The sequence below is a fragment of the Cupressus sempervirens genome, chromosome 4 (genome assembly GCF_028749045.1).
Source record: "Cupressus sempervirens isolate cs-2001-9-10 chromosome 4, ASM2874904v1, whole genome shotgun sequence".
Lineage (NCBI taxonomy): Eukaryota > Viridiplantae > Streptophyta > Pinopsida > Cupressales > Cupressaceae > Cupressus > Cupressus sempervirens.
Window position 1 is genome coordinate 286,384,671 of NC_143121.1, and position 13,404 is coordinate 286,398,074.

Sequence of the window (13,404 nt, forward strand, 5' to 3'; positions counted from 1 at the left end):
ATAAGAATGAATGACATAGATCTCCTCCCTTGGTGGCCAGCTCTTTTGAGCTTCTTATAGAGAAAGGAACTAGATCTATAGAATGAAATGCTTTGATTCTTGATGGATGGAATTAAAGATTTCTTAAACTCCTTGAATGCACAACTGATTTCTTGTATCTTTATGAATTATTGATGTAATGTGGTGTAATTTAGAAAATGAAAGGATAAAACTTCCTTTATAGTGATTTTGGAAGTTAGTTATTGGGAAGTCAACTCTACAAAGTGGGTAAGGGAAAATACTTCTCATGAGGCCCTAAAACCCTTCGAAATGTGAGTCTTGGGATATAAGTCACCTGTAAGTGACCTATACTAGGGAGTGTTGACTTTGAGTTAAAAGGTGCAAGGTTTGAGATAAAAGATGGATAAAAAAGTAGGAAAATAAAATTTTAAGCCTAAAATAAGACCAAGAGGGAAGGAAAATAAGGTAGAATAGATGGATAAATGAGAAATTATGAATAGGATTTAGAGCCAACATAGAGTTTTGAGAAAGATTGAAGGAGAAGATATTATCTTCATTTAAATTAAAGCAAGATCCTAATGTAAGGGTCCACATTAAGGAGGGATAAAATGGTCTAAACATAAATAAAGTACTTACTCTTTAAGAAAATACATGCAAATTGCCATCTACAACTTGAATTGGCATATCTTTTAGTTGTTATTTAACTTGTGTTTTGTATATTTTATAAGCTATTTTTTATGACACTAACTCAATTTTGTAGGATCTTAATTATTTAATCACTTTCATGCTATTTTTGGGCATTGTACATTTGACATTTTTTTATAGTTACTACTTTCTATAAAAGTATATGTTGTCAACATTTTGATATTTGCTAATCACAAAGAATTATTATCCTCACAAACTTAGATTTTCATAGATCAATTTTTCTACCTTGAACTAACATCTTTGTTGAGTAAGTACACATATTATTCTCTCATGAGAATGAATGTAATAGTTAGCAATCATTGCATCTAGGTGATGCTTGTAGAGGTGAAGCACTAAGAAGTTCTGGTCCTTTACCTTTATGAGAATCACCTAGATACAATGAGTGCTAACCTAGATACAATGAGTGTTAACTATCCCATTCATTTCCATGAGACATGGGATCTTGTGAACCATTTCTCATGAAACAATGTTCAATGAGTTTGACTCAAAAACTACACAATTCAATGCTGACGGCGATGTCATTAATTTAGATTATTATGGAAAATACCTCAGGTACATATCAAGTAATGTGCACTATCCAAAATAATTTTATGATATTAATTTCTCCATTAAATTTACACATTATTTTCTTTCTAAAGGATAAAATAGTGACCATACCTACGGATTTAATGCAACAAGAAAAGTAAATAAAAATATTTTTTAAAGTCCTATCTTCTATCTTCCATCTTGTTTGATATAAATAGCTCATTGAGGCAAGATGATATTATCTAATAGTTATAGTACCGAGGAAACTTACACCTCAATACTATTATTTTACAAATTCAAGAGATACATCAAACTATTAACCATCAAATTGAATAGAAGATATAATTTGTAACAGTTTGCTAGTTAACTATACTAGTGAAGATCTAGCTCATGCTCATAATTTTATACCAAATTAGTGAAATCAATAAAGTTAATATAAAGGAGAAAATAATATTTTGATTATTAATCATACATCTTAGCATCACGATAATTTTTAAATCTTGAAGCATAATCATTTTGTGCTAAACGCTCTTACCCTTCTCCTTAATTCCTATTTTGTATCAAAGTGTACAATCATAAGTCTTAGCCATCTATGACTAATTTAAATTGATTATACTTAGGTGTATACATTCTATTAAATGAGCCTATACTACTTATCTAGGAAAAACTATTTTCTTTTACTACCCTAAGATTTGCATTAATTTAAATTACAAACATAGCTTATTAAATTAGTAAACATTACAGTACAATCATAGCTTATTGAGATATATATGATTTCTATGTTTATATCTAGCAAGAGCTTATATTGAACTACATATTGCACTAAAAGAGGGGTAAATATTTTATTGAATATGAAAGAGAGCTGAACAACACAAGAAACAAAGAGAACTACATAGCTTTATTCTGGTACACAAGTTGAACTAGCATCTAAGATAAATCAAGGGGAAGCATCCTATGATCAAGAATATTCCAAGCTAGCCCCTGCTCAGAGGCCCATTTAGCTAGACAATCAGCCACACGGTTCCACTTGTGAGGGATATGCATAAAGACATAGAATCTAGAGAATTGCTTAACTGAATGATCTGCTGAATAACCAGAGCCAAATGCCTATCCACATGTACAAGGTTCCTATTATACAATAAGTTCACAACTACCTATGAGTCAGTCTCACAGATGATTCTTTTCCAGCCACGTTGACAACACTATTCCACTACAACCAAGATAGCTAGGGCTTCCATGAGGTTATTAGTTTGGTAACCCTTGTTTACAGAAAATAGAAACTGAATATCACCCAAACTATCATGCCCAACTCCCCCAATACTAGTTGGATGAGGATTTCCTCGAGAAGAACCATCAGTGTTGATTTTAAGAGTGTCTTCCTCAAGAGGAGACCAATGTCTCTGACGATTAACACATTGAGAGTGTTGCTTAGCTTTATTCTTAGAGCGGGTATGAGGGACCGAGGGAGTGCAACCCTGAAGAGGAAAGGAGAGGTGAGAGTAAATACCGACATCAATAGGATCCAAACCCCCATCGATGTCACATTTAGCTAGGAGTGTTTCCTAAAGAGAATTAACAATTTTCCCCCACAGGTGCCTGATCTCAAGCTACAAATCATGAAGGATCCTCCTATTCCTCTCAAGCCAAACATGCCATAAAATAGGAGAAGGATCGATAGTCCAAGCAACCTGAAGAAAAGAAGTCTTGGAAGGGGAATGGCCTAGACGGTCCTAGAATTTAGACAAAGAGGAAACATGCTAGAATGTGCATCCCCACACACTCCACCAGAAGTGTCAAATCTTTTTGGCAAAGGGGCACTGGAAAAAAAGGTGAGATACAGTCTTTTCACTATTGCGACAAAGAACACAGATGGAAGGCCCCTAGAAACCTTTCTTGCAAATATTATCCCAAGTAAGACAACAATTGTAAACCAAAATCCAGAGGAAAAAGTTATAGTTAGGCCATGAAAAACTATTCCAAACTTTCTTCCACCAAGAGACCTCCACCTCGCCAAAAAGTTGCTTCGCCAGTGCAAGGTACCTAGAAGAAACAAAATATTTTCTAGAAGAAGCACCTCCCCAAGCCAAAACATCAGGTTCCTGCAATGAGCTGCACTCCCTAGAAGCCAATATTTGAGATAGTTTAAACCGATCTCCTAGTGGCCAATCAAAAGAATTCTTCCATCTATAACCCACAGCAAGGCCCAGGTTAAAAGTCTCCTTATAATGAGCCACCTTATTCCATCCAACAGAAAGGAAAGAATCACAAAGAGCCTACAAGTGAGGATGAAAGGATAGGAGAGAAGGATGCCCATTCCAAGAATCACTCCAAAATAGAGCCTCAGTGCCTTTGTTGCAAATCCAAATTGAACTACATATTACACATATCCTAGTTGGCTAATTACTTCATTCAAAAGTAGTAACACACATTACTTTCTTATTTGATTATGTTTTTAGCCTGCAATGTTTGCATATATGAAATATTGAGAAAGTGATCCACCTTAGTCTTCATTTGTTACAATTTGATATGATTTAATTTATAAATAAGAATTTACTTAACAATGTACTAAGGAAAAATATTAATAAATCATTTGGTAGACATAACGATTCTTAAATTTTAATAGAACTTATGTAATTGCATTGTAACTAATTCATCTAAATCAAATTAATTGAACTAGCAATCATTGAATTTTCATAAACTCTTATAAATATTATTACTAATTTTACAAATTCAAACATATTGTTGTATTATTTTGGTTAATAGTGATTGTTCTTTAAGTTAATGTTTGATTAATATATAACATAAATTTAACTCAAGAAGCACCCTTCAAAGCTTTTCTTCATTTCAAATTTATATTTGCTTCTACTAAAAAGATCTAGGCTGGGTAAAAGCACAAACCTGTGTCACCCTTTTGTAAAGGAAAAGTCTAACAAAAATATAATTGTTCACCTTCAATTACATAAAATTGGTATTATTATTTTTAATTTGGAAATGAAGTAAACTAATGAAATGTGTAAAAATGGATGAAGTTTAGGATTATAATTTTTAATAATTATTTTGAATAAGAATTGATATATTTTCCTAATTTTTATAGATAATTTTTCAGCTACTAAAAAATGCAGAAAATTAAGGGTCAAGTTCCCACTGCAAAACTATATGGAAATAAACTTATTTCCCTTTGATCTTAGGCTATGTTATAGATAACATAAATATCTAGAACAATCAAAAATAAAAATTGGCTATACACCTATATTTTCTCTTTTATAATGATTGAAATTTCAAATCACCTAAAATCGATAGTTTTCATCTCCCACCACATTTTTCAAAATAAATATATTCTAACCAGGAGAAAATTTATACATTCTAGAAGAGGACTCTCTCCTCTAGAATGTCCTATAATTTTTAGACTTTTTTGAGATGATTTAATATTTTTTTCTTTCTCAAAACTGACATCTTTTCGAGTGTTAAAATATGAGCCTGTAGATTTTTTAAATTACAATAAACTATATCTAATTAAAACACTATAAACTCTATATGAGAATATTCTTGACTTTGAGCTCTATAAAATAGTGTTTATATGTTATTAAAAAAAATCATAAAAAATAGTAAGAGATATTGAAATGCCACTTTTCTAAAATAAATTTATTTCTTCAGTAATCGGATACAAACTAGTATAAAACATGCATTTAATAGACATTTCCAATTGGAAAAGTGTGAAAGAATATATAACTTAGCTAGAATAAATTTATCTAAACCATATGTTTCAAAAAAAATGATTTTTAGATAGAAATACTCAAATTCAATTGTTCTGATATGTCAGCCTAAAAGATGACACAACTTTGTACTTTGACCCCCCTAAATTATTGAACATATAGAATTCTTGAAAATTTATGGCTAATTTAAGTTATCTTAAACTATTGAATCATTCATCTACTATTGTTTCCTAACAGTTAGCCTAGATTTTCTTCCTTGATCTTGTTAGTGGATTGCCATTAGTTTGTAGTAATGGTGTTCTCTTTACATAAGTAAGAAATATAATATCTATAAATAGATGAGACCTTTAAAAAAAAAAATCATATATATAAATTCCCCCAACAACACCTTCTATTACATATCATCTAATTTGTTGAGTTTAGCTATAATTGATTGAGTTGTACACATATACAACACTAAATTCATATGAAGGAAGAAATGTTGATCTTTTGTAGGCAGCATGCCGTTACCCAAAAGCCTCTAAATATCATTGACCTGATCAAGTATCATTGAAAGTACAATTGATAGCTTGGTCCACAAAGACACGTTTAAAGGCTTTTAATATCTATTCATGTAACACAATAGTCTTGAATTACACAAACTGTGCCTAGAGAATTCTAAAACAACTAATTACATTTGAATAACCAAACAAAGCTAATTATAGTATTTGACTACCTAGGAGTGGGCATGACACCAACATTACAAAAGGCCATGGTATTTGTAGCAGAATCGTTGTTATCAGCAGATGCAAGTGTCACAGCTTCTTCCAATTCTTTCACCACCTCACTCATTTTGGGTCTATTTTTTGACTCCTTTTCCACACACATGTATGCTATCTCTACCACTTTCCAAGCGGATTCTATGTTATATTGACCACCCAATGAAGAATCCATAAGCTCCTCTAGTTTGCCACATGAAATCAACTTGTGTGCCTGATGCAATGACTTTTTTCAATATGTTTTTAATTAACATACTTTAAAATTGATTGAAAATATTGAATTAGGATACTGATAGATGGATTACCGATTGTACTATTCCATCCTTGGCTGATACTCCTGAAATAATCTCAAATAAAACCACTCCAAAACTGTAGACATCGGTCTTCTCATTCAATGTTGATGTTGCGAAATATCTGCATTAACTTCCACATTTCAATCTACTAGACTATTGTTCCCTATGTTTATATAATTTAGGTGAAAGATATATTTGAGACAAAAGAAATGGTGTAGTGTTAAGTGAAATACTCAGGATCAAGATAACCCATGGTCCCTTTCACTTCGGTTAATGCATAACCTTTGGAACATTCTACCAGTTTTGATATGCCGAAGTCAGCTAACTTGGCACACATTCTGTTATCCAACAATATGTTACTACACTTTATATCTCTGTGTATGATTGGAGGATAGCAACCCTGATGTAGGTATAACAAACCTACAAAATGTGTATTGGTTGAGATATGATTAATCAATCTCTATTCTTGCATTCTCTCATTTTGATGATAGATCACGAAGTGTGATCCGAAATATTGATACTTAAAAACTTACACAATCTAATCTGAAAATAAATTCACTCATTTCAAATAGATTGTGAAAATCTGATAATGTTAATGATTAACCATATTTTACTCTTTTCCAATATATATATATATAGAGAGAGAGCGTGCGCTTACCATCTGCAACTTGTTGAGCAATTTTCAATCTCACATGCCAATCAAGCGGTTTTTCCAATTTGGGTGTGCCTGCAAACAGGGAAAAAATTGTCTATTATACATCTTTTTCTTGGGCATGTAAGGTAAATTTAACACAATTTTTAATTTAATATATGCAAATACCATATAGATGGTCATTCAATGTTCCACCGGACATGTACTCATAGACCAATGCCATTATGGGTTGTTTGCAGTACCCAATAAGATTTACAAGATTTTTATGATATATTCTTGACAGTATAGCTACCTAAAACCACAAACAACACTTTGTTATAGAGAATTTCGGGCTGAGAGGATAAAAAATGAGAAATTTGAAGTACAATATTTTCAAGGACTATTTGTTGAATATGTGTAAGAGCATCGACCTCATTGTGAAATTCTTCCTGGCCTTGATTAGAATCAGCCTTATTTAGTTTGACCGCAACCTCATATCCTGAAAGTGTGCCATAAAATACAGATCCAAAGCCTCCCTTACCAATGAAAGTGGAATAGTTATTGGTAGAATTCTTAATATCTTCCTCTGTGTACTCCACAGCCAGCCTATGGTAATCAGTTTGATTATCTTCATCCGCCAAAGAAGGAATAAAGAAAAATTAGTCTTGAAGGTGCAAGGTACAGGAAAACAGAAAAGAAAAAAGATTTCTTCCTGTTTAAAAATACAAGTCACTAAATAGTAGTACAATGATAATGGACCCGTTTTTCACATGGTAGAGATTAGAGAAACACCTGCAGATATGTGTTGTTGTGATGAATTTGGAACATCTGTGGTCAGAAGTGGTTCAGCTGGGTGTTTGTTCCTCCGTAACAAAAGACCAGAAAGGATGGCTAAAACCAACACCACTGAGCACCCAATTAAGAGTCCCATCACCACACCTTTCATTTTGTGTCTGCCTGCTGGAAGAGTGTTTTGAATATCAACGCTGCCATGTATTTTTATTTGGAAAGTAGTCAGTTGTATAGAAGTAGCATGTCAAAGAGTAGATAAACATAAACATACGACACCAATCGAATTGATCATAACCAAAAGCATAATGAAAGGGAACAGAAAATCAGTGTACCGAAGGTCCAAGTTTGGTCTCACTAATCCTTTTGGGACAGTTCCCTCCAATTTATTGTTCTGTACAAATCTTTTTAATGGAAAAAATACAAGCTTAAATAAGTCTATCAGATTTTCATAATTTCTTTCTGGGATCGATTATATGACAGCTTTTAGCATCAATGTTTTAGATCATACTACATGATCTATAATCAGAATGCAGGAGAGCAAAAGAAAATGAGATGGATCATACTACATGATGAGATAAAGAAAGTAAGATAGATCATGTAGTATGATCCATCTTATTTATCTTTGGTCTTCTACATCTTGATAATGGATCATATAGAGTATGATCCAAAATGTTGATGCTAAAAACTGTCACACAATCGATTCCAGAAGAAAATAAACATAAAGCACAAGCTTGATCAAAATGACTATTATAAAAGCAGAAGCCACCATGAGATGTGAGGGAAAAAGTAGACAAGTGAATTGGTAAACATACAGTTGAGTTAACATTTGAAGGTTCTCCATTGATTTGGGAATTTCTCCAGTAAGTTGATTGTTTTGCAGTTGCCTTTGGCATGCCAACAAAACTAGAAGAATTAGCAAGATGTAGATAAAAACTGCCCTTCTTATTCATATAATGTATTTGATATGGTAGCAAGTCAGAGACGTCTTACAGTATTCTTAAATTCTTCAATGAGCTGAGGTCTGGAATATGGCCGGACAAGCTATTATTTCCTAGAAGCTGTAAACGGACAGCTTACAGTTAGCAATACTGTATTAGGTAATCTAATTTCTATGAAAAAACCTATTCTGGATTTCTCACTGCAAAAAGAGAGTTAGGCCACAGTTATGTGAAGTCTTACCAACTTTTTAAGTGCTGTTAAGTCTCCTATGTTTGAAGCTATGCTGCCCTGAAGATGCTTGTCTGTTAGATCTCTGTAAAATACAAAATAAATTAGAATCAGACATGTTAATAGCATAAGGAAAGGAAAGGTTCTTTTATAGTCTACAGTATCATTCATGTATTTTTGATAGCAAACTGTTTCGTATGCTTTATAAGAATTACTTAATTGTACTATAAACAAAACGTACATACCTTACCCCTCAATTAAATATATGAATTGTTAATTTGTCTAATTAAATTAGGGAGGAAGTTTACATGATGATGACTCGCGGAGGATCATCATGGCTACAGATTATCCCCGTTGATGAATATTCTGAAGGCAAACATGGATCTCCTCCAGTCCAATCGTCTGGAACATTTATAGCCTTTGCCATTTTTCTGATTGCAACCACTGGATTCACAGATTTCATGAAAGCATCATGGGCATATATAATATTTCCAATCTATATAATACACGAGTATAGAGTATTTTAGAACATTAAGCATAAAATACAGGAAGTTACCATCTCCGGAGTATGTGGTTGTGTGTAGGTCCAATTTCCTATAGACTTCTGCTGCATTTATCAATGGCCCCAACTCTGATATAGGAGTAGGATGTAAAATTAATTTTATAGAGTCGGAAGAATTAAGTTGTAAATCTTTACTTGCTTGCCAGCACTGCAGAAATTTAAGCTCTATGAGCTCTGATATTTGGTTTTCGTTAATGAAGGCATCAAATTTTTGTGTGAGATTTGTTTGCTTAATGTTACAAAAATAAAGTGCAATTGAGTAAATTCCTGGACCAGAGACATTCGAAAAAAAATCTGAAATAGTCATGTTGGCCACTCTATCCATTGCAATAGCAGTCTTTAAGACGATTAGGGGCGGTTTATTCACTAACTTCCCTCCTAAATATTTTGCCTTGTAGTTCCTAGCGGTAATGTTCACTGTGCCGTTGAGTCCTATGCCTGGTGGGTACCACAGGCGGTCATACGGATCATCTGGGTATCTGTCAATTACAGTCATCTTTAAACATTACACATTAAGAAAACAAATCAAATTTTAATATACTTTTAAGATAGAAATCAAGTTGATATTCAAGCAATCTGACCAATTAGCATCACAACTCAACTTTAAATTACATGAATCCTAGCATGAGTGCTCTAACTAGAGTGCATGAACAAAGTGCTGGGTAATCCGGATCAGGATAACAAGGTGAAGCTTGTGTTCGATTTAGAGGAAGCTAAGAAAGAAGACTTATTCAATCCAATAAACCAAGAAGAAACAAAAGAAAGGGAATGAGGTAGACAAAAGAGATATCAAAGAAGTCATAGAGAAGATCAAAGTCATTCAGCAGGAGCTGAAAGATAAGAAGGTGGAAGAGTTAGTCTAGTTTCTTTCACCTGTGTGTTGTCTCTTTTTATCTGCTATTGTTAGACTGTTAGTGTTTTACTTTGTTCTGTTTTTGGTTACTGTTAGTGTTTTACTTTGTTCTGTTTTTTGTGCTGGTTTTGACTGTGGGTGTGTGAGTTGTTCTAGACACTGTTTCATTTTGGCTCTTTCATGTTTAAATCTTTCTGTCAAACTTTTAGAATTTCAAGTTCTCCGTAAAAAAAAGCATGTTTTATGCTTAATCGAAAACATGGGTACTCTAATTACCATTGCTATTCACAATAATAGCTTGATTTAAATCTAATGCACCACTATTTCTTAAATTAGATTGAAATTTGATTCACAGAACACTTACTGTACTGGTTCGGAAGATGCACCAAAATCTATGCGAACATCTATGAGATTCAAGGCATTCTTTTGGAAATCAGTTGAATTGTATATAGAAGATTCGAGCGGGCGCAGCTCAATGCTTGAAATGAAAACAAAATGGTCTTTCTCTGTTTGAGAATTGCGCGCAAGGCATAAACTCAGACTATCACTTTTGGCCGCTAAGATGATCTCTTGAGATCTATAGTAGCCATTTGGTATATCAGAGAGGTCGACTTTCGTCCACTTGATTCCCTCGATAAGTAAATCAAAGAATCTTGCCAAAGGAAGTGGGTGATCAGGACCGAAAGACGCTCTTACCAGATAATTTGAACTGGGCTTCACAGGGAACTGGTAGCAATATTTCTTTGCTAACAGATTCGTAAAGTAGGCGACTGTCCAGAATTGCAAGTGGTGGGTTTCCGTATGCTTCGTTGAAATGCTCCGAGATTTAATGAAAGGGGAATCAGAAATCCACAGTAGGCCCTTCTTGTCTGTTTGATTATCAATGGCGCCACAGTTGATGCTAAGGAATCCTGAACAAGAGACACAAGACGTTATTAAAGATGTTGATTATTAGATCGAAGCATGATGAGAATAAAAAAGGGGGGTTACCATCTGGATATGAGTGAGTGCGATGGAGTAATCCAGTGAGTGTTATGATGAACAACATGCTAACACTTGTCAACTCCATGCCTGACATTTCTCTGGCCTGAATGCCAATGTTTTTGGTTGAATACAATTGATGAGGATGATGGTAAAAAAACGGATATAATGTAGTCCATCAAAGGTGATAACGTTTGGTTGAATATAATTGGCGAGGATGGTAAAAACAGATAATGTAAGATTTACCAAAGTTCAAATGTGGAAGGCGCATTTGGGTCAGGTTTGATTTAGATGAATTTGAAGGATTGGACATGGGGATGCACGTAGCTGCTTAGCCCAAGGAAGATTCTAGTTTAGATGTATGTTTACTCATAAAATTGTCCATATGTAGATTTTTTTGAATGGAATTTATATAAATTCAAACTTTTACTATTTATAGATACATAATTAAAATTTGAATAACTAAATTTCAAAAATTATATCATATATGTTTTTGGGTATTGGCATGTGTATAAATTCTCTAATTTTACTTTGTATTCAATTCTAATTTTGGCAATAGAAGGGGAGAAAAATCCTTTGGAGCTGATTGTTTATAATAAATGACAGAATTTAGTGTCCTCTTTTTGTAGGAGGCCTTACTCTTTACATAGAAACCCTCCATGGAGTGGATGCCCTAATCACATAAGTGGTCTTGGATGGTTCACAATGGTATTTTAAGAGCTTATGGGCTAGAAATGGTTATCCAACAAGAGCTCGTTGTCATTGTCTCTAATATGCAAAAGGAAGGGGCAAAATTCTACAAAGACAAAAAGTCGGCAGAGGAGGTAGTGGACATCTTCTTCTTGCTTGAAGAAGAGGAGAAGGCTACTAGAAGTACAAATGGAGGCTACGAACACACAACACTAGTTAAGCCATGGTCAAGTGTTGTAGAGGTTATTACGATGTACATTATCTTAGATGAAAAATTCAGAAGTCTCTTAAGCTATCATTTCATTATTTTAAACCACTTTAGACATGATAAGTGTATATTGATTCTTTTATATTTGGTTTCTCTATTAAATCATGGTATAGGGGTTCATAAAAAGAAACCCTTGGCTCCTATTTTCCATGTGAGTCTGATTTTGTTGATTAGGGAAATAGAAAAATTCCTTCATGTTTCAAAAAATCTAGCTACAAAATTTGGTTTGGATTTAAAGGAAAAATGTTTTTGTGCATTATGATGAAGAAGGTTTGGACCATGATGGTTTTGATTTGGATGGGGATGTACCCTAACATGTTTATAAGAAAAAAAGTAAACACTCATTCCCTACTACTACCATTCTCTCTTCCTCTCATAGAAAGAAGGAAAATTCATCTAAGGAAGATGACTTTAATTACACCCCATAGTAGGATTACATTTTCAATTCTTTGGAGAAAAAGACTAACTCTAATGGGAAGGGCGCTAGTAGCATGAGTAAAACAAAATTGACTATAAAAGATTTTTTTGGTCCCCTTCTACTAGTATCAAATCTCTAGCTAATAAGATCTCCCCCCCTTAAGTCAAAGATCAATGTTAGAAGTGATTATAATTGATAATGAAAAAGAGATACATGTAGACTTACCATTGGAGATTGAGAAGGAGACCCCCATTAAAAAGGCTCTACTTGTATAAATGAAGTCTCATCTAACAAATTCTTAAGTGATTTTTGTTAGGAATCAAGGCCTTTGTTGAAACTTGGAAGTGTTGCTAAGATGTTGTACGACTAGTTTCATCATTGATGACAACATATGTTCTTATGATCATGAGAGAAATATATTTTGTATATCACAGGTGATTTATTTCATCAACAAAGTTAGTGGCTAACATAATTATGTAAGAAATCTTACATGAGTGCAGTAAGATGAGTATGGATACCATATCTATGTTTTCTATTATTTAGGTGATGATTTTGTTAAGTTACAGATTGTTTGGTGAAAATTTGTAGCAGACTAGTGAGCAAGAAATAATGACATAGATAATTGTAGGAATTCTAGTTATATCTTATTGGCAAACATGAATTAACCTTGGAAAGCTTTGAAGATGATATAAGACTTATTCGTGCATGTATGTCTAGGAGTGAGAAATATTTGGATTATTTTGGAAAGGTCGCTATCATGGAACATGCACTATATCTTACTGGCTACCGACATTGTTGAGAAAATGTGTTATTTGTTATTGGTAAATGTAATATATTTGTTGTAACATGTGAGAAAATTAATATAATGGTTGTAATGATGCTTGTGAAGGCATGTATTCCTTAGCATGATCCTATATAATTAATTGTATATCAAGGAAGCTCTAATAGGCCAACCTACTTAATTATTTGAAAAGGGTATAAAGGAAAGTTATTTTCCTTGGTTGGGAATGTATGTATGGATGATATGCATGGTATGATGTAATATTTT

At 33.3% G+C, this 13,404-nt stretch overlaps 1 protein-coding gene across 1 annotated transcript; it reads right to left on the reverse strand.

The window, feature by feature from the left end:
- Positions 1-5,654: 5,654 nt before the first annotated feature.
- Positions 5,655-11,077, reverse strand: LOC149561123 (putative LRR receptor-like serine/threonine-protein kinase At1g67720). The gene is made up of 15 exons (XM_089823752.1): positions 10,990-11,077; positions 10,364-10,910; positions 9,141-9,625; positions 8,893-9,028; positions 8,597-8,669; positions 8,408-8,475; positions 8,230-8,301; positions 7,750-7,818; positions 7,418-7,611; positions 7,057-7,253; positions 6,815-6,938; positions 6,653-6,721; positions 6,228-6,414; positions 6,007-6,115; positions 5,655-5,915 (listed from the first exon to the last, which is right to left on the reverse strand). Exons 1-15 carry the CDS (start codon positions 11,075-11,077, stop codon positions 5,655-5,657), a joined length of 2,679 nt encoding a protein of 892 aa, XP_089679878.1.
- Between the last annotated feature and the right edge of the window lie 2,327 nt (positions 11,078-13,404).

Excerpts from the sequence above, each read along its gene's own strand:
- LOC149561123 (XM_089823752.1), bottom strand. The coding sequence starts at position 11,077 with ATGTCAGGCATGGAGTTGACAAGTGTTAGCATGTTGTTCATCATAACA. Across the intron at positions 7,819-8,229 it reads CTTCAAATGTTAACTCAACT|ATTTGTACAGAACAATAAAT; the intron begins GTATGTTTACCA and ends TCCATTAAAAAG. Across the intron at positions 6,415-6,652 it reads TGCTCAACAAGTTGCAGATG|GTTTGTTATACCTACATCAG; the intron begins GTAAGCGCACGC and ends CACATTTTGTAG.